General features: G+C 37.4%; 1 protein-coding gene across 7 annotated transcripts in view; it reads right to left on the bottom strand.

Moving 5' to 3' along the window:
* The window catches only part of nipbla (NIPBL cohesin loading factor a), a 257134-nt gene that overhangs the window by 87496 nt on the left and 146601 nt on the right, over positions 1-23037 (bottom strand). For all 7 annotated transcript variants that reach the window (XM_051928337.1, XM_028802451.2, XM_051928338.1 and 4 more), the window contains one exon: positions 10088-11617. In XM_051928337.1, the coding sequence (XP_051784297.1) occupies positions 10088-11617 (1530 nt within the window). The remainder of the gene's footprint in view (positions 1-10087; positions 11618-23037) is intronic.

Below are 23037 nucleotides of genomic sequence, written 5' to 3' on the forward strand. Positions count from 1 at the left end.
AGCATTGAGAACACCATTAATCCTGATCAAATCTTCAACTCCATTTGTAGAAATGCAGCCCCAAACGTTCAAGGAACCTCCACCATGCTTCACTGTTGCCTGCAGACACTCATTATTGTACCGCTCTCCAGCCCTACGATGAACAAACTGCCTTCTGCTACAGCCAAATATTTCAAATTTTGACTCATCAGTCCAGAGCACCTGCTGCCATTTTTACGCACCCCAGTTCCTACGTTTTTGTGCATACTTGAGTCGCTTGGCCTTGTTTCCACGTTGGACGTATGGCTTTTTGGCTGCAACTCTTCCATGAAGACCACTTCTGGCCAGACTTCTCCAGACAGTAGATGGGTGTACCTGGGTCTCACTGGTTTCTGCCAGTTCTGAGCTGATGGCACTGCTGGACATCTTCCGATTTCGAAGGGTAATAAGCTTGATGTGTCTTTCAACTGCTGCACTAAGTTTCCTTGGCTGACCACTGCGTCTACGATCCTCAACATTGCCCGTTTCTTTGTGCTTCTTCAAAAGAGCTTGAACAGCACATCTTAAAATCCCAGTCTGCTTTAAAATCTTTGTCTGGGAGAGACCTTGTTGATGCAGTAGAACTACCTTGTGTCTTGTTGCTGTGCTCAATCTTGCCATGACATGAAACTGTCTTCCACAACCTCACCTTGGTAGCAGAGTTTGGCTGTTCCTCACCCAGTTTTAAGGCTCCTACACAGCTGTTTCTCTTTCAGTTAATGACTGTGTTTCAACCTACGTATGACATTGGTCATTAGCACCTGTTTGGTATAATTGGTTGACCATACACCTGAATATAATCCTACAAAATCCCTGACTTTGTGCAAGTGTACCTATAAGAATTGATGCTGGTTTGAAGGCAAAAGGTAGTAACACCAAATATTGATTTGATTTAGATTTTTCTTTTGTTCGCTCACTTTGCATTTTGTAAATTGATAACAATAAACAATCATTATTTATATATCTGAAAGCATTCTTTGTTTACAGCATTTTTTCACACCTGCCTAAAACTTTTGCACAGTACTGTATTTTATATATATATATATCTCTCACAGGTCAAGAATGGAGCATATTGAAACCCTCCAGTTTATATATACAATTAGGCATAAATATATTGTCCCTGCCTTACACCTAACTCTTGATTGGATAGGCTCCATCTCCTCCACAACCCTGTTCTAGATAAGCATGTTTAGAAAATGGACAGATAGATAACAAATCAGACTATTCATTTAAAATTTCTAAGCTTTTCCCCACAATGCATATTTAGCCTCTTCAAATACAATGACTTACAATGTATTTTGTAAAATAAACTATTGGTCAATTCATAATACTGTATATTGCTGTTGGAGTATTTTTTGTTCAGTAGGTTCTAAGTAAAATTCAACCATTATGTTAATTCCTAAGAGTAAGCCTGTAGTAGCATTTAGTGTTCTTAGAGTTAATATGAAAAGTTATTTAAATGTTTTCTTTAATTGGCTATTTTAGATTATCTCATATAAATGACAGTTAACACTAGAATCCCTGAAGCCTACAAAAAAGTCTTCATCAGTGTCTTTGTTTAGCAAATGTGTCAATTAGCAAAAGCAGCAAGCAGTCTACTATCTCATCCTCCACCGACGCAGCTGAAGTGAGACACAAAATTCTCAGAGTTCAAGTCTACTTATGTAAGTGTGAGGTGTTTGGAATATTATAGGATAAATAATATATCATTATTTGGAAAACATACATTTCATGTGTGTTCCGTGTCTACAACGATCTGGGTAAATGTAGGATGACCGGAAATGGGAGGCAAGAATGTTGAACACATAACTAAAACAGAAACTTTTTTCATGTTCTAGTAATAATGACAAAATGTTGACGTGAAGTGTATAATGTGTGAAGACTGAAGTCCAAATTTCAAATAAACACTTTCATAAAAGGTTTAACAAAACAAGTGTGCCTTTATTCAACAATATAACCGAAAAAAAATAAATTAATCAATTTACATGTTGCTGTGAATATGTAAAAAAACGATGCTTAAAATTCTATCACATGGCTAGATTGAAGGTAAGAATGGATGCTTCTAAATAAAGAGGTTGTGGGTACGATCCCAGGTCTTCTCGCATGTACCATTTTGAGTAGTGAGGTGCTATTATTATTACTACGAGGGTTGTCTGGGTTCCGCGCGGAATCACTCTAAATAAGTAGCCAAGGATTTTTTTTTCTATTTTTCTCATGTACTTCGATCCTTTTTAAACTTTTTCCAAGTATTCACCGCCAACATCAATGCACTTTTGGCTCTTCTGACCCACGCCGCAAAACACTCGCGAAGGGCTGTCTTTGGGAGGTTGTCCAGCTGTTCTTTGACAGCTGCAATCAGTTCCTCTCGAGTTTCGAAGTTGTGGCCCCGCAGGGGTTCTTTCACCTTCGGGAAGAGCCAAAAGTCACATGGTGCAAGATCAGGCGAGTAGGGTGGCGGGTTCAAAACGCTGACACCACTTTCTTCAATGAAATGTTTTGTCGCATTAGCCGTGTGGGCTGGCGCATTGTCATGATGCAAAAAGTGCCTTCGCAAGTTCTTGGACTGGCCTCTAGCCATCGCAGAAAAAACGTCAGGCAGGCACTGAGTGGTGTACCACTCAGAGGTCACAGTTTTCCTCTCCATCAGCAGAATTGACGCGATAATGCCATCGATGTTGAAAAAGATGGCAAACATGGTGCGTTTCACCGAGCAGATTCGCCGAGCTTTGAGTGGTGGCGGCGCCCCTTTTTTCGACCAAACCATGCTCTGGCTCTTCGTTTCAGGGTCCAAACTGTAGATCCAGGTCTCGTCTCCAGTGGTGATCATATTGAAAGTCCTCGATTGGCCATTGTTGAACTTGTCAAGGAAAAACTTGCACCATTCCACGCGAGCTTGCTTTTGTTCCACAGTCAGCAGCCTTGGAACCCATCGGGCACATTTCTTTGTAAAGCCAAGATCTCGTCGAATGATTGTGTCGACAGCATACCGGGTCATCCCAAGCACTGGAACCACTTAAAAACATCGTCTTCTTTGGAGCATTCTTCTTGAAGATGCGAGAAAGTTTTTGGCAGCACTCTTCAGCTGTTAAACCATCAGAAAAGTCATAAAAAATCATCACTCGAAAGTCACGCACGCACGGAGTCGGGAGCTTCGCCGCTAGCGCCGGCTACGCACTCTCAGTTCGTTTGCTTCTCGTGTTCATTCTGAAGGAAAAGAGGGAGCAAAACAGCTGAACAAAAACATACAACCACTTGAATAATCCCTCTACACAGCAGAACAGGTTTCCACAGGCTGACACTCGACAAACAATAAAATTCCGCACGGAACCCAGACAACCCTCGTATTACATAATAAAAACCAACATTTGATTTGAGTCTGTAACAGCCAGTGTAAAGTTTTGCTACTTGTTTAAGTTTTTTTTTTATTCAGTTTTATTCTCTCCATCACATTCATGTGGTACAAAAATTGGCTTTTTTTCCTGTAATTGTAAGACAAATGTAACTGAACGTTGTTGAAACCACTGCAGCAAATCTTTCTTCCAAAGGATTTTAATCTTGGCATGCTCTAGCCACAGAATGTAAGCGCCAGTACCAAATTAGACCAGAAGTTTCTGATGTTTATATTGAGAAGGAAAAATAAGTGCAAAATGTGATTTTGCAATTAGATCACTATTATCTATCAGTATTCTTAAAACGACAAACAAATATCTTTCTGTCCCAAAATATTAAGATTCTAAGCTGGCCTCTATGTTTACTTTTTTCGCACCATTCTAATTACAAAATAAATGAAATAAAAATATAAATTGCATAATTGGAAAATCATTAAAGAATAATAATATCTATGTCATAAATTCATTTTTAGATTTCAATTTTAATGGCTTGCTTTCAATTTACATTTCATCATTTACAAAAGAAAGTCTCAAAATATTTAGTTTGAAGTATAATGTACACATAAAAAAATCTTAAAAACAAAAAATAACCCTAACAAAGGAAAAAAAAAACAACTAATAGTGGAAGTTAACAGAGTATATAGCTAGCATTACAAAAAAGGTGAGAAACTCTTTCATTCTCAAAGCAGCATCTGAATTTTTGATGTTAAAGACACGTGCAAATTACACTGATACTGTTGCTATTATTTAAACTTCTGAATATAACACATAAAATGAAACTACACTTTTAACTACTGAAATAATTTAAAGAAAGCCAGGGTGGATTTTAAATTTTCAAAAACTGGTATATATTCATAAGGCACGTACAACAAATTTTGCCACAGATAGCCAGATTTCCTCTGGGGAATGGTGCTCAATAAAAAATCCTAGTAAGTTTTCTGTTCATTCAATGGACATAAACACAGTATGAAACACTGTCAAACAGAAATTAAAATAAAATGGAAAAACTGAAATTATTAAACGTTTACAATATGGCAAAAGGGCTTCAAGTATTGCTTCAATTCACGGAGAAGGAAAAACAACAATGACCAATATAAAGCGTGATGCCAACAAAATTGAAAAACGTGTCAAAAATGGAAACAACTGAAAGTAATGTTATTCTGTATTAATGTTATTGTTCTTCTGCATTATAATTTTCTTTTTACATTTGGTTATATTATGTTTTGTTAATATATTGTGACGTGCAGGCAACTTCTCATACGCTGTACAGGAGAAGAACGGGCGAAATAATGTGTAAGTGATAGGACTGGGTGAAGGGCCTCTGTTCTGTGAGAGGCAGACATGCCTCTTGGGAGATGAGTGACAGGAGAAGTTAGGAGAAAAAGTAAGGTGCTGCGAAAGGAAGTTTTGAGTAGGGAGTCAGGAGACAGTAAGCATTAGTGTTTGCGGTATAGAAAAAGACAATGTGAGTGGCAGAAAATAATTACTGGTTGGGAAACTTTTCTTTAATTGTTTTGCAGATGTGCTCTGTAACCCAGATAACTGAGTATAAGTCAGGGCACCATTTGTTATGAAACGAAGACTCCACGTAAAATGCCGAAAACCCCTAGAACCTCCGAGTTGTATTTCCTTATTACGCTGGTCATTACAATTTTATATAAATTAAATTGTTAATACTATAAATTTTGTGAATATAGTTTTCTTTTTTTTTTTTTTAAATAAATATGACTATTTTTCATATTTATTTAAAAAAAAAATCTACTGCATATCATTTTTAAAGTAGCTGTTCTGTTATCCATCTTTTCTCTAATCTGTTACGGCATCGGTCTCAAACTCTGAAAGATAATCTAGGTTTTACTGTTTTCCAACATACATATGTAATACTATTAACTTTCACAATATGCCACACTACTTTCAAACAAAGCCAAAAATGAAACTGCATTGCACCCTAAATAATCAAGCAATTTCTGTACAATATATTTTGACGTTACAGCTGAATGATGTAAAATGCAAAACAGAGCATCAGATTTTAACACGGCAATTTCTTTGTTTCTAACATTTTAAAAAAATTTTATAACTAAAATGTTTGTGGCTTCAAACCATCTTGAATAAGCAAACATGCACAACACATGCCCATCTGTTAAATAAGTAAAGCCCAAAATATCCCAAAAGGCCATATCTATTAAATAACTTTACCCTATTTTAAAAGAAAACAGTGAACTGGGCATGTGTTAGGAACTGTTTAATTTATACAGGTAAAGTGGGCACTCCCTTATGCTGAACAAAATCCTCTGCTAGTACCCCTCAAGTAAAATACATGTTCCAGCAACTTCTTTACTAAGAGTTTAGTAATGGTGTGTAAAAAGGAAAGATTAGCACAGTGAACAGTAAAAAGCCTTCAATTTATGTTAAAGAAAATGTTACTGGTGGAACTCATTGCATTAACAACTACTCTGGTGAAAGAAATGCATGCAGCACCTTTTTAAATGAGCTATATACAATAAACAAAAGTGAAAGGCTGACTTGTGTTAAATAATTTTATTTCAGCAAATAACTATTCACAGAAAGAAATTTGTGAGTTGGGTGGTAGCCGAAGGCAGGGACCTTTGCAGTCCGATCCTCGGCTACAGAAGCTGGCTCTTGGGACATGGAATGTCACCTCTGAAGGGGAAGGAGCCTGAGCTAATGCGTGAGGTTGAGAGGTTTTGGCTAGATATAATCAGGCTCACCTCGATGCACAGCTTGGACTCTGGAACCAATCTCTTTGAGAGGGGCTGGACTCTTTACCACTCTGGAGTTGCCCCCGGTGGGAGGCGTCGAGCGGGTGTGGGCATAATTATTGCCCCCCGACTTGGAGCCTGTTCATTGGGGTTTACCCCGGTGGACGAAAGGGTAGCCTCCCTCCGCCGTCAGGTGGGGGCACGGATCTTAATTGTTGTTTGTGCGTATGCGCCGAACAGCAGTCTGGAGTATCCACCCTTTTTGGAGTCTCTGGAGGGGGCGCTAGAGGGCATACCTTCTGGGGACTCCCTCGTCCTGCTGGGAGACTTCAATGCTCACGTGGGCAATGACAGTGAGACCTGGAAGGGCACGATCTGAACCTGAGCGGTGTTTTGTTATTAGACTTCTGTGCTAGTCACGGATTTTCCATAATGAACACCATGTTCAAGCATAGGGGTGTTCATATGTGCACTTGGCACCAGGACACCGTAGGCCTCAGTTCAATGATCAACTTTATGGTCGTGTCATCGGACTTGAGGCCACATGTCTTGGACACTTGGGTGAAGAGAGGGGCGGAGCTGTCACCTGATCACCACCTGGGGGTGAGTAGGCTTCGATGGTGGGGGAGGATACCGGTTAGGCCTGGTAGGCCCAAACGTGTTGTGAGGGTCTGCTGGGAACGTCTGGCAGAGTCCCCGTCAGAAGTAGCTTCAACTCCCACCTCCGGCAGAACTTCGACCACGTTCCGAGGGAGGTGGGGGACATCGAGTCCGAATGGGCCATGTTCCGTGCCTCTATTGTTGAGGCGGTTGGCCGGAGCTGTGGCCGTAATGTAGTCGGTGCCTGTCGTGGCAGCAATCCCCACACCCGTTGGTGGACACCGACGGAGATGAATGCCGTCAAGCTGAAGAAGGAGTCCTACAGGACCCTTTTGTCCTGTGGGACTCTGGAGGCAGCTAATAGGTACCGGGAGGCCAAGCAGAATGAGGCTTCGGTGGTTGCGGAGGCAAAAACTCGGGTGTGGGAGGAGTTTGGGGAGGCCACGGAGAATGACTTTCGGATGGCTTTGAGGAGATTCTGGTCTACAATCCGGCGTCTCAGGAGGGGGAAGCAATACAGTGTATATGGTGCACTGCTGACCTCGACTCGGGATGTTGTGGGTCGGTGGGGGGAGTACTTTGAAGACCTCCTCAATCCCATTAACATGCCTTCCAATGAGGAAGCAGAGCCTGGGGACTCGGAGGTGGGCTCCCCCATCTCTGGGACTGAAGTCACCGAGGTGGTCAAAAAACTCCTTGGTGGCAGGGCCCCAGGTGTGAATGAGATACGCCCGGAGTTCCTCAAGGCTCTGGATGTTGTAGGACTGTCTTGGTTGACACGTGTCTGCAACATCGCATGGACATCAGGGACAGTGCCTCTGGATAGGCAGACTGGGGTGGTGGTCCCCCTCTTTAAGAAGGGGGACCGGAGGGTGTGTTCCAACTACAAGAGGGATCACACTCCTCAGCCTCCCTGGAAAAGTCTATTCGGGGGTCCTAGAGAGGAGGGTCCGTCAGATAGTCGAACCTTGGATTCAGGAGGAACAGTGTGGTTTTCGTCCTGGTTGTGGAACAGTAGACCAGCTCTACACCCTTAGCAGGGTCCTGGAGGGTGCATGGGAGTTTGCCCAACCAGTCTACATGTGTTTTGTGGACTTGGAAAAGGCATTCGACCGTGTCCCTCGGGGAATCCTGTGGGGGGTACTCCGAGAGTATGGGGTACCAGACCCCCTAGTAAGGGCTGTTCGGTCCCTGTACAACCGGTGGCAGAGCTTGGTCCACATTGCTGGCAGTAAGTCGAACACGTTTCCAGTGAGAGTTGGACTCCGCCAAGGCTGCCCTTTGTCACCAATTCTGCCCTTTGTCACCAATTCTGTTCAAAACTTTTATGGACAGAATTTCTAGGCACAGCCATGGCGTTGAGAGGGTCTGGTTTGGTGGGCTCAGGATTGGGTCACTGGTTTTTGCAGATGATGTTGTCCTGTTTGCTTCATCAGGCTGTGATCTTCAGCTCTCTCTGGATTGGTTCGCAGCTGAGTGTGAAGCGGCTGGGAAGGGAATCAGCACCTCCAAATCCGAGACCATGGTCCTCAGCCAGAAAAGGGTGGAGTACCCTCTCAGGGTTGGGAGCGAGATCCTGCCCCAAGTGGAGGAGTTCAAGTATCTTGAGGTCTTGTTCACGAGTGAGGGAAGAATGGAGCGTGAGACTGACAGGCGGATCGGTGCGGCATCCTCAGTGATGAGGGCTCTGCATCGGTCTGTTGTGGTGAAAAAGGAGCTGAGCCGTAAGGCAAAGCTCTCAATTTACCAGTCGATCTACGCTCCTACCCTCACCTATGGTCATGAGTTATGGGTAGTGACCGAAAGAACGAGATTGCGAATACAAGTGGCTGAAATGAGTTTCCTCCGCAGGGTGTCTGGGCTTTCCCTTAAAGATAGGGTGAGAAGCTCAGTCATCCAGGAGCCGCTGCTCCTCCGCATCGAGAGGAGTCAGATGAGGTGGCTCGGGCATCTGATCAGGATGCCTCCTGGACGCATTCCTGGTGAGGTGTTCCGGGCACGTCTAACCGGGAGGAGGCCCCAGGACATGCTGGAGGGACTATGTCTCCCGGCTGGCCTGGGAACGCCTCGGGATTCTCCCGGAAGAGCTAGAAGAAGTGGCTGGGGAGAGGGAAGTCTGAGCATTTCTGCTCAAGCTGCTGCCCCTGCGACCTGATCTCGGATAAGCGGAAGAGGATGGATGGAAAGAAATTTACTCCATAAATACACTGGTTATATATACTCTTTTGTATTCTTTAACCTTTAATATTAATTTATGTGTGAATAAAATCTTCCACTAATATATTAGGAAAGAATGTAAAAATATAACAAAATTCTACTTTCCGAACTCTCTTTATCCCTTACATGTTCCCTTGAAATAATTTTGAAAGTACCAAAAATCCACTGTAGGGTGGCATTAACACAGACACTGAGCCAATTTCCAATCGCCAATTAACATGCACATCTTTCAGATGTAGGATAAAATTGAAGTAACTTTGCTACAGTCTAAATAATTTATTTGCCTCACATCTTAAATTTCAAACTTTATTCTTATACATTTTAATTACTCGTCTCTCAATCAATCTTTTAATCCACTTATCCATATCAGGTCTGTGTGGAGCTTATTATACCACAATGCAAAAACTAATCCTGGACTGCCCACCAGTCCATCACAGGGCACACTAATGTACACACCCGCATTCAGTCAGGTTTTAATCATATTGCTAGATAAACAAGTGCTTTAGCAGCAGCCTAATTAACAATGATCAGACAGTACATTTAACAGGTACACAGTTACAAAAATGGCTCATGAGAAAGAAACATTTAATAAATAAAAATACCAATTACACTTGAGAACAAAAACAATGCAACTGAAAAACTAATCCAATTGTTCACTGAAGAAAAATTGTAAAACTAGCACTAGGGTAAAGAAAGCAATTAACACATCCACCTTAATAAAAGGAATAGTGTCTTGTGTTTGTCTGTGTGTCTGTCCAGTTGCTATGTCTCTGTTATTCCAGTAAATGGTATATCAGAAATATTAAGAATGCTTTCATGAATCCCATAACAAATGGCAAATAATAGAGACATATGCATTGTATGGTGAATGGCAAACATTAATCCTGAGGTCCATATGGCTTACTTAAGATTTCAACCTGTCTTAAACAAGTGCCACAGCTACTTTATTAATAATTAAATAATCATTGCTTTCTTTCATATCTGCACTAAAGAAGAAAAAAAAAAAATATTTCTCTGCAAGTTTTAATTATAGGGCAAAAGCAACAAAGGATTATATCAGCAAAAAGTTGCACTGTCTCTTATTACATGTATATTTAGGCAGATGGTATTTAAACATATCAGAAAAATTGATAAGACGCTTACCTTTTCCTGATTTTGATGATGGCCTGTTTTTGCTGGATTTATTGGAAGTCCGTGCATTCCTATCCTGTTTCTCTTTAATGAATTTCTGGACTTCATCAAATGTTAGCTTTTGAAGGACTACTACAGGCTTTGCTCCTTTGTTCAAATCCTCCACCAAACCCATCTTTTCCACCTTTCCTTTGTGCTCCTGCTTAAGATCCGACCTTTTTATTTCCTGAGTGATGTTACCATCCTTGTCCCGTTTAATTTTGGGAATTACAAAATTTTTTAGTACTCCCGATCGGCCTCCTAGTAAGTAACTGGGGAACTCTGCCTTGTTGTCAGGTTGTGATTTATGTGAATCAGGCCGGTTTCGATTTCCATCTGACCGACGCTCATCCTTGCTGTTAGGAGATCGAATCCCATGTCTGTCAGGTCGATGTCTGTTACTAGAGTCTCCTTTTGACTCCTGTTTAACTCGAGGACTCTCGGGTCGAGATTTTTGTTCTTCAGATGTCCGTCTCTCCCTGGTTTCACCAGACTCAAGTCTGTGTTTCCTCTCCCTCTCTCGGTCTCGTGAGCTTTCAGATTTAACCCCATGTTTAGACTCAGGCTCACCCCTACTGGAGGATTTGGGTGTCTCTGGCCTTCTCATCCTAGACTGATCCCCTAAACCCTTATCCTGCCTGTGACCATCATGATCCCGTCGAGAAGATTCAGAGGAAGAGGAAACAGGCCGTCCATCTGTCCTTTGCCTAGTTTCTGAACTCCTTCCTTCAGTTTTTACCTTGCTAGAATCTGTTTTGCCTTCGTGCCTGTGTTTTGACACTTCTGACCTTTTCTCAGAGTTAGATGACTTGGAAGAAGATTCTCGCCGGTTTTCAGATTTGTGCTGTTGTGTATCTGACCTGTTTTCACTACATTTCTGTTTTGGTGTGTCCAATATAGTCTCTTTTTGTTTTGGAGTCTCTGGCTTGCTTTCTACACTTTTCTGCTTTACAGTGTCCGGCTTATTGTCTCCTTTTGGTTTAGGGGTCTCTGGCCTGTTTTCTCCTTTTTGTCTTGTTACCTCAGTCCTATTTTCTACTTTTTGTTTAGGAGTTTCAGGCCGGTGTTTGATAACTTCAGGTCGTTCATCACAAACATTGTGAGTCTCAGAATCTGATTTCTTACTGGAGTCCTCTGGCTGATTTTCTAAAACTGGCGTGACAGCGCTGGCTGGATCTTCCTGTTTTATAGTCTCAGGTACATCCCCATCAGATGCCTCAATAGGAGTAGGTAATCCTTGTTGTTCCTCTGTTTGTTTATCCATTGTAGACATTTGTTCTGGGAGACCCTGTGAATCTGTCCGACCTGCCTGATGCAGGTCAATGCTCACCATTAGAGCTGGGCGACTAGATCCATTTCCAGCTACACTGGCTTCTTGCGGACCAACCTTGTTCCCTGTGCTGCCAACTCCTCCACCACTGGTTCCCCCTGTACTACCAGCTGTTCCTCCAGCTCCTGGTTCCTGTGGATAGGAATCTTGCTTCCTTTTCTTCAAAGGTTTATCTGTAAATATTAAAGGACAGGACTAATTACCCAAGAGACATACAGTAAAAACATGCTCAGTTATGAATTTAACATTTAATACGTCAAGCAAGTTGTGTTCTCTAAAGCTATAACTTTTATGGAAACTTCAGACAGTATAAATACACAGCTATCACTTGATATGCGGCGGTATTGTTCATTATAAACAGCAGTTACATGGCATAACTGAAATATTACACTTTCATTAAAATTAAATATATATATATATATATATATATATACACACACACACACTACTGGCAATGCAGCAGCAGCAATGTGGACAACTTAAAATAGTTACAGTGACAATCATCACTTGTGAAATTCATAAAAAGGGGAAACAGTTTAATGAAATGATTGCAACTGCTGATTAATTATTTAAAAAGTGATCATTCTCAAATAGTAACTTGTATTCTGTATATTTTCACTCTTTCTAAAAAAAGGACTACTTGTATTTAAACTGTAAACATGACAAAAAGATTTCTGTAATCTTTTTTAAGAGGGCTTATTGATGAAATACAGCATTTATAGAACACAAGTAAAAATTGGAAATTAACAGCAGTAACAAACATGATTACATTCTGTGATTCTAATGCACAAATACTAATTATTCAATTAGCGTTTCATACCAACACACAATGGATCAGCACTGTGCACATATTGAGTGCTCAAATATTGAAGCAATGATTCTACTATATTTAAACACAGTACCAGGAGCTAGTAATATTTTTCCATGCTGTTAAGAGTCAACAATGATGTACAAAGGAAAATGGCTAGCTCATTGTGCTTTTGAAATACACAGATTATCAAATGACTTCTAAACCTCAGCATGCAACCTGCACACTTCATCAAAGCATTATGTAATGAAGCTGGTTACTCCCACTTTGGGATCTTAGAATAGAGTAGGAAAGCAAGGGATACATATTAAACACACAGGACTCTTGGAATGTGGGGAAAAAGTAATACCCAATAGGATAAATACATATTCTGATGCCTAAAAAGACACACAGTTTATAACATTATCTATAGCAATGTTATTTTTTTCTAGTGTTAATTGAATATAAACCCTTTTTTTTTTTTTTTTTTTTTTTTTAAATCCCTTAAATTATGCAGAAGAAATCTGCTGTTTATCTGGATAGGTTTAAGCACTGGAGGTGATCATGTGAAACTTAAAAGTTAACAAAAAAAGAAACAAAGTAGAGCTATTATTAAAAATATTTCAAATTTCAAAAGACAACTATATGATTGTGGAAAGCTTTTATCTATTTTCCCTTTACAGAAATTTAACACTGAAAATATACCACTCAGCTCAAGTTAAATGATTCATGACTTAATAAAAAGTATATAAACAAATATTGAGCAATAATTAACCATGGTGACATCACCCTTTTAAAGCTTCAAAAAATAGTCCTCACCAAAACAAATATTCCCCCCAGAATATAAAGCAAGTAATAAGGTTTGAAGGAGATATCTGGTAGAAATTGTAAAATTTGAATAAGCACCTCAATGCTAATGTACACACACTACTAAAAAGTACACTGCTTCAGACAAATTAAGAAGAAAGCACACCGTTTGCATATTTATCTCTGAAATAAAACATGAAAAACCTCAAAGAAAATTACTTGAAAACTTTACATTGAGACCAAATTCTAGTTCACTACATATGACCAAGTTTCGGTTATATCCAGAAAAAACAAGCATCAGGAATTTGAAATTGAAAGAAACAAATAAGAAGGAGTAATCATACATGTGATGGTGGTTGAAAAAGTTTTTTCTTTTTTCCATTAACTGCAAAACACTGACCAAACATTTGTCAAAATACAATAGGGAATACCTGAAGGGGGAAAAACTGCTGTCAGAGTAAAAAGAAATACCAGATCTCAAGCACCTCAAATAAATCAGCATCTCCACCATTACTCAAATATGTTCCAAATGTTGGCTTGAAAGACTATGCATTCCAATCCCAAACTTTTCTATCACCGTTTTTTACCTTTACCAAACTGTCAGTACATTCAAAAACATTATTATATGATTCTAGATTAATACCTTTAAGCTGTGCCTCTCTCACTCTTCCGAAAACTCTCTGTATATTTAATTTTTGTTAACATTTATGTAAATTGCACGAAAACAGCCTCATTTCAAGCTGTTACGTTTCACATTGGCTAAACGCATGCTTAAAACTCCAGTGCATCTAATGCAAAAGAGTGGACTATCTTGCAATACTAAGTACTCAACTATCTTTCATTGCACTTAATTTTCTTTTTAATAATGCTTTCTTTAAACATCTAGTATAATTTTGGTCTGTGAAAGACATTATGTAAAATAAAGTTTATATGATTGATAAAATTGATTTTTTAGATATTTGTGAAGGTAACGTTTACAATAGAAAATACACTTAGCCATCACACTGTATTTCTGTATCCAAAGCATGAAAATTGTATCACTGTACACAAACAAAAAACAATCAAGTACGCTATGATAACAGTACACACAATAATAACACACCAATTAAAGCACCCAAGTACTCCAACTAACATACAGATGGGCAGTTTAACATTTTGTAATAATGGGATTTGAGATCCTGCTTTAATAATAATTAAAAAAAAAAAAAAAAACTTTAAAACACTTTTTTGATCAAATTAACATAATTCTACTGTGATTTACACATTCTTCTGAAATCCACTCTCATTCAGGAACCCATCTTCAAATCACACCTTGGATTTTACTAAAGATATCCAATCCACAGCGTGAATACAGGTATAGACCAAATGAAATACCTACTGTAGATTTACAGTCAGTAACAGAGCATGCAACTCAGATTTCGATCATATCTCAAAGAGAATCACTTATTTGTGTAGCTCAATACAGCATCTTTGTGCCAAAGTCAACTAGCTATGAAGGTGTTGTTTTTTAAAACAAAATTGGAAGACTGAAGGAAGCTGAAATGACATGTAATGCAAAAGAGGCACAGATACTTATTATAGAAATTAAGCAAGGGATTTCAGTTAAATTACAATTTCACATTGACCAATTTTGGCAATTGATGGTACATTATTTTCTTTCAGGAACAACACAAACCATTCTGGGATTACCTGAAAACATTAACAAGTTTAATAATCATTTTTGTCAAAATCTAAATAATGCCACACATAAAAATGTTATCCTAAAATGCCAAAAATGCATATAGGTAAGCAAGCAATGGTTAACATCAATATCGTAACAGTAAACTACGATAAAGCATAGGAAGCAAATACTGTTTTAAGATCTGATGGATTTCAGTAAAAGAAAAAGGTTCCAAAGGAGTATTGAAATAATACACCTGCAATTCTTGGCTGAAGTAACAGTCACTGAATTTCAAATCATATCTACTCTAAATTACCCTATCATTACTGGGTGATGAATTGATGATTATTTCTAGCTACGGACTGGGTGCTACCACGACTCACTCCAGATACTACGACCCTACGCTTGGGATAAAAGAGCCAAAGATTGGATACATGGGTGATAAGTAATGCTATTTAACCAATGGCCCAATCAGTCAAAGATAACATTAGTACTGTATTCACTTATTGTGGTAAAAGGATCTGCAAGCTTCCTAGTGATTAATATTCAGTGAAATATCCATTCAAGTGGAGGATATCATGTTGAGAACTAGGAGGAGAGTCTCCACCTCACAAAATGTGACATAAAACTGAACTCTCACCTCTTTTCCTTATACAATTTAATAATAACAAAAATAATTGGTGTGGCTACCTGATTATCACCTAATGTGTTCAATTTACATTAAGCAGAAAATCTTTAAATGTTCTTTGCCCAAATTAAGCACTGTTTTCTTTATGTCCTTTGTTCTTTCTTTCTAAATCAACGATGAAATCATTTTTTTCCTAAAATTATATCAGGAAATGCGTATAAATAAAATGAAACTGCAGTATCACAAATATAATTCTCAAACCTCCCTCAGCATGTCAACACAGCATTTCTCTGAATACCAAGACAGGTGGACTCTACCATTTGGGAAGGGGCATTATGTAAAACTAAATATTATAGCAAACAACAAAATATCATTAACAGCATATTAAACACAACTGTGTAAAACTAATTTAACAATTAACAAGAGTCCCAAAAGTCCTCCATCTTTGGGCAATGTTGTGATTACAGTGAAATGACTAAAACACTTTCCACCCCCACACCCAAACAAAAACATTCTTTCACATATTCAGTGTAGTTTCCAAGAAAAATACATTACTAAACAAGAAATGATGTAGGCACCTGCAGGTCTCACGTACATCCTAACTGAAAACGTTAAAACGAGCAAGACTTATGATTCCTACCAGTTGCTGACAGAAAACAAATTAACTCTCTAAATGTGTAGTCCATAAAAAAGGTAAAAAAAAATTCTTAAAATTTGTTTCTATTTAATGTAGCTAATGTAATATAACAAGAGAAAGAGTGATTACATTGCTTATATTAACTTTAATTTAAATCAATGTGAAATTTTTCATATAGAAGCAAATGTATTAGATACAAACCAATTATACAGCAGACAAGCAAACCGCTAAGAATGGGTTACATAGCACACTGCGCTCAGGATATATCACGTGAAATTATGCTTATATTGTACAATAAATACCCCCAAGATACCTAACCTCCACAGCAGTGTTTACAGTTTTGCTCTACATATTACAAAAAGTACTTATCAGTGCTACAAACATCCACATACAAGCAACCAATATCAGGACTGAAGGGGTACAAGCTACAAAGGGGTTAAGCAGTTGTATCTTTTTAATTTAAGAAAATTAAGATATGGCATGACAGTAATGTTTACACTCATAAACAGAACTAGTTGACAGAATCACAGACGATACTTAAAAGGAGACCTTCAACAAGAAAATATGGAATGAGATGAAAAAGGTTAGGAATAAACTTCACACCAAAGCTGTAAAGTATTTCAACATAAAGGAAACACTATAAACATGAAATAAGCAAACAGTGTAATAAAAAATAGTATTTTGAGGACCTTAATATATTGATATTTTTTAAACAGAGTTAGGTGAACAGAGTGAGTGAGCTAGAGTAGACTGAATAGTCTTATCTTATAAAAATCTTTCTTATATTCTTATATGATTATCAAATAAATGAGAGTGTAAGCAGTTGTATTCTTGCAAGTTACTTTATCTTAGCAGTAGGGGAAACCTCTACAGTAACTTGGATTGGACAGAATGTCATATTAGCTGCACCATTCTCTTAAATATCACTCATTGTGATAAGAGAATTAATTACTATTCAGTAGTCCAGAATGCCTCTCTGTGAAAACAATGTGAATATATCTAAAAATTTTTTACAATGTCCCAAGAAAAGCACTAGCAACACTTCAACCTTCACTGGTACTCTTGGGAAGTGCATAGACGATTGCAAAGTTTTTGTTTTGTTTTTACTATATAAACATATACATCACATAAGAAAATATTATAAAGTGCTAAGTTTTGTGTCATTACTACTATAAATTGCATGATAAACATTACAGTCTAGTACTTTTATTGCCATCTGGCCACTCTCATATAAAATATGAGTTAAGTAAGAATCATTCTGGCATGTATCTGCAAAAGTAGTCTGATATACAACCCACAGAGAAGTAGACTAGATGGACTAGATGTGAGCCATCATTTACTCACCAAATTAAAGTCCAATATTGAAAATGAACATTTGTAAACATAACTTTTTTTTTTCTTTTTAGAAGTATCTGAACTACCCACTGGCAATAACAAAACCGAGTACCACATATATTTGTATTTAAGTTCTCCCGCGGATAAGTCGGGGCTTGAGTTTACCATATAACTTTCGCTATTTTATAATGTCGGTCGTATAAGTCGAATGCGGAAAACTCACGCTATTGGACCAGATTACGATACGCTAATGCCCGTCTAAGAGAGTAACCACGGAGCACACTGCCTTTTTTTTTTTCTTCTATGTATTGTACCTATGTTACCACACGGTAATACCCAAAATATTCTGAAGTGACGTTTACACTCTCTTGTGTTTTTTGTATCTCACACTCTCATACACCTTTATCGTAAGAGCTTCCCTTATGATGGAGCGTACGATCAGAAGAAAATATGAAGCTGGAATTAAATTAAAAGTTGTTGAAGTGGCGACAGAAATTGTTAACTGCAAAATTTGGTGTATCTGAGAACCAAGTGCGAGATGTAGATGTAATTTAAATTAAAAAAAAAAAAGAATTTAAGTATCGTATTTTTGAACGGTGTACAAGTCAGGCTCTGATTTTATGATCGATTTTTCGGGTTTCAAGACCCAACTTATGCGTAAATATATACGGTAGATAGCAATTTGTATCTAAGCACACCACCTTTCTGGTCAGCTTCTTGGCCAAGAATTAATTGATCTCATGATCTACTTCACCACTTCAACAGGTTCTCAACTCTTTTTAGTTCTATCCACCCATCTATTAATACTCAAGTAACTAAATTGGGTTTCCCTTGCTCTTGTTATTGTTACAACTGGAAATTGGCCCTTTTTCTGCTTACCCTTGTTTCTATACCTTGCCAATGCTTAGATATACAACATACAATGTTCCTGAAAAAAGTCTTCTAACAGCTCTTGCCTCTCTGCACTGGAAGCGGGTCTCCTTGTCCACTGAATCACAACAAACAAAAAAAAAAAAACATTAAAAATGATTTGTACTTTTCACACTGAGCTGCAAAACAACTTCAACATGCTCGAGCTTTTGGATGAAAAGGTATAAACTTTAAAAGAACTGATGAAATTTAGAATCAAGTTCAGCATTTTTTAAGTTGATGTTATGTTTTTGCAATGTAACAATTAAGTTCATTAGTGAAGTAATTTCGAGTGCTTACAGTTTAAATGCTGGAGAAGGGCCTGACTACAGGGCACTGTGACATCATTTTTGAGCCTGAGAAAGATTGTGTGAAGTGGTTGGTCTTGCCATGGGCCCATCTTGAAATTGTGTAATTCAGTGGAAGTGTGTGCACTTTAAGGAAAACATTAACACTGAGCAAAATAAATATGTGTTGCTTAAATGCACTAATAAAGCTTAATGTCATAAATTAACAGGTGTACAACTTCAATAACAACAATATAGTTTACTATTTCTACATTTATACCATTACAGAAACCTCAGTTACATTTGGCCTGTGTTTAACCAGTTAATAAGTGCTCTTATAATAAATACACTGCAATGAATACAGAGACAAAAAGAGTGAAAAACTGAGACACATGCTGAATAGCAGTTAAACCCAACAAAGAACACATTTATTTAACAGTAAACAAATCGTGCATCTGTACATTAGGGAATCGTGTCATAAAATAAAAAATGTAGACTTTTGCCATTAGATTAGTCATTAGATGATGACTGCAGTTGCTGGATCTCATCACCTTGAATGTGACAAATTACATGACTAGGAATCACAGAGGACAACTGATTACACAATCACCTCAACCTTTTCACCACAAGCCCACCATATTCTGACTGCCAATTAAAATACTGCCTGAACATACCAATGCCTGTATGAAGGCTTTTCCAGTCCAGTGGGTCAAGCCACTATTTTAGCACCTTCTTTTTCCTTTTGCATCCTCCCATGATACAACAAATGAGAAAACCGTCTCTTTTTGTGTGGTCCAAAACACTGCTTTCGTTCTTTCCTAGCTGAACTGTACGCATTGTACTTCTGGGAAAGTATGATTTCATTGTTAGCTCTTGTATACACAGATGCCTACCCTTACAACTATAAACTTGTCAAATTTTGTCAAGGTGAATCACTGGCTGGTGTGGCCATGGTGCTGGGCATGTGAAAATACACAATTGGCTGTAATGGGGAACCCAAATTCACAAAGTAAAAACAGGCTATGACTGAAATTCACTGGGAGAGTTATGTAGTGTGATGGGGCTTTATGTTGCCCCCCACTGAATAAGACATCAAGGATCTCTGATCACCCTTCACACTTTCATATTTTCTACCTGCAATTCACCAAAACCCATTGTCATCTTCTGTATGGAACAATTATTTATTCTCTCCTCTTAAAGTCTTTGCATGTATTTCTTGCATCTTCAGAGGCTTGGAGAATGCAAAATAAATCATCCTGAAACCTGTGGAATGCAGTGCACCAGCTCAATCAGGTATTTAACATGAGAGAACTTTCTGGATGTGCTTAAAGGCACATGCAATAAAACTCATTGTAAGGAGATTTCTATTACTATACAAATTTAGAAATAGTAAACTATATTTTGTTTAGTCAAATGTGGCTAAACTTATTTACTGTATGGGCAGAATTCATAAACTTTAAATGCATACTCGCCAATTTACTTATTTATTTAGGAAGACATCCCTTGCTCACTAAGGGAAAGCATGTAAACTCCCCAAAGCGAGCAGCTTAGCACAAGATTTGTAAAGTAGCAGAGCTACTGACCTAGCTACTGTGCCATCCTACATAAAAGCTACTCATCTAAACAGTCACACCATCAGGGATACTTTCTTTTCTTCTTAGGCTGAAATTAGTTACCCATTGAAAAGTGAGCACCAGAAACTTGTAAAACCAGCTTTCAGCAGGTCTTTAATTTGATTGCTCAAATATTTAAAATGTTACAAGTAATATTTCAAAACACTATGAATACCATATGGAGATCAACAGAAAGTGCAAACACTTTTTTAAAATTTTATTTTCACCTCCTATATATGCACATTTTCTTATTTACATGAAAACTTCACCTATATTAGTCGCTATGAACAGACAAATGTAAAGGGAATGAATCCTTACCTCAAGAAAAAATAGTGCCAAAATTCTAAATAAAACTTGCTACAAGTCATGTTTTTCAAAGCTGAGACCTTTATTGGTTCAAAGTGGACACATCTGTTCAGTTTTAAAGCTTTTTTCCACATTTAGAATTGTGACCTATAGAATCCATATTAAACCGTAAGAACAGGAATTCTTTTTTTTTTTTAATTTACAAAGAAAAGAAAAACCTTCACTTAACATTATCTTCCATTAAAAAAAGCATAAACAAATAACCACCTTATTATTTAAAATATCCAGTAGTAGATATCAAGATTTTTATTAAGACAGTACTACCATTGCCTCCTTCAAATAATCATGTCCTGTTATATAACACAGATAATCATTTTTCATGATTTTGGTAGAGCAGTATAGGAAATTAAATCTCAGGTAAAATATTATAATAAACTTTTAATGGGAAATTTAAAATATAAATGAAAAAATTAAGGTCAAACACCATTTGTATTACATGAAATGTATGTGTTAAGCTGTATTGTGTTTTTTATTAGTACTGACATATATACTTAACACAACTCAGATATATACTGTATTCCATCTGTTTAGTTTTTGATGAATACTGAACATTACTTAATAAGCCTTTTTATCTTCAAAAGCATACAACTGAATGATGGCAATATTGAAGACAAATACAAAAGTAACTCAGAGTGACCATGGGTTAAATCCTCTTCTGTAAAAATAACAACCCGAGTGAAAACCAGGCTTACAGACAATATAAAAAATGAAAGAAGCATACATTTTGATTTGTAAAAAGGTCTGTTTTAACCATCCTTTGTGAAACACAAAAGTAGAATACTGAAGGTCATATATACAGTGCATTACTATACATTTGATTATAATATGCACACAGTGAGGACATAACACATCAAAACAACCTGGTAAGTCTCCATGCTAAAACATGCTATAATTAATTAGTAGTGAACTAAATTAGAGAGAGAAATGTGTTTTAAAATTTTGAATATATTTATGTTCTTAAACTCAGATAAATGTTTGGAAAATACACACAAATCTTACAAGAACAATAAATAATTATAAGCCTGAAAAAGAAAACACATTAAAACAGAAGAAAAAGGAAAAAAACGCACACACACCAACAAATATATAGTGCTTCATGTTATGAAACTATAAAAAAACATACCAAACTTAGTACTGAAGAACCCTGTAGAGAATATATTTAAGGTTAGGATTGTGAGAATGCTGAAGCTTTCATATTATGTCAGGCCACCCTAATGCATACAATAATCTCTGCTGAACATTTTAAAGACAACATTAGTGAGGTTTCCCACTTTATTTTCTCCACTTGTTTCAAATTTGCTACACACACACACACACACACACACACTTCAATTAGGGATAAACATAAAATTACAGCTATCAATTAACACAATAAGCAAACTAACCAGCTAAATTTCTAGTCAAATCCAGTTCAAACAATATTTTCACACTTTGCTCAATTTGGTATTATATGGCCAGTACAGAGATATTTAATTACTTCAAATTATACAACTATTTGCAATAAAACTAAATACATCTGAATTTTTTGTTTGTTATTTTTAAAACATGACAGCCGCTTACATTTGGGAAACCTTAGTCTTATCAGACTTGCCAGGTAACTATCTTTAAGGAAAACACACACACACACACACACACACACACACACACACATATACCACAGACACACATTATATATATGTGCATGCCCTGCAACCCCCGACACACACACAAACTGTTGTCACAGAAACCTGCACCCATGAACACTGTCTTTAACATTCAAGGACACCGTCCATTAATCTTGACCCAATTCCATGCAGAAATACTTGTTTGTCAGGTCACTTTATAGCAGTCTTCTTAATCATGAAGAAAAAAATTCAAATGTTTGCTTCTGCTATTGAAAAAATTAAAAAATTATTTTTTAAATTATATTTTGGAAAACCACTGACAGTATTAGAAAGCAAAATTAGAATGAATGATATTTATGATACGGCACAAAAATAACTGACGTGAAACTTTTAAAAATAAGATCAACAACTCATATTTTGCATCAAGCGAAAAAGATGGTGGTAGCAATGCCTTTGAGGTATGGAGGAAAACATCTGAAAGAAAAGGTACAATAAAGTCAGGAGGAGAGACATCTACTTGTGGTAGAAAACTGCATAAACTGTAAAAGTTCTTGTTAATGATCAGCTGATGAAGGGATTCAGACAAAAAGTAAGAAAAAGGCAGGTTCAAGACCAAAGAAATTAACATCTTTTTTCCCCCCAAAGATTTGTTATTTCACAGAAAACATAATTTTGCAAGACATTAGAGAAAGAAACCATGAAAACCCAAAAGAAAAATGTAAGATTCAAGACAAGTCAAATATTACATACTGGGATGAAAAGGGTAAAATTATCAACTTGCTAGTAACAAAATTTCTTAATTTATCTGCTCTTCTTATTGTTGTGTGAGGAGACATTTTCAGGAGACATCTTAAGTCTGCAGTGTACAGAAATGTGTGAAATTGGGGGAAATATGAAAATAGTTTTTGCTAAACTGTATTAAAGATTGTGACCACATTAGTAATTATTTCAAAAAGATGA

This window comes from Erpetoichthys calabaricus, chromosome 5 (genome assembly GCF_900747795.2).
Source record: "Erpetoichthys calabaricus chromosome 5, fErpCal1.3, whole genome shotgun sequence".
Taxonomy (NCBI): Eukaryota; Metazoa; Chordata; class Cladistia; order Polypteriformes; family Polypteridae; genus Erpetoichthys; species Erpetoichthys calabaricus.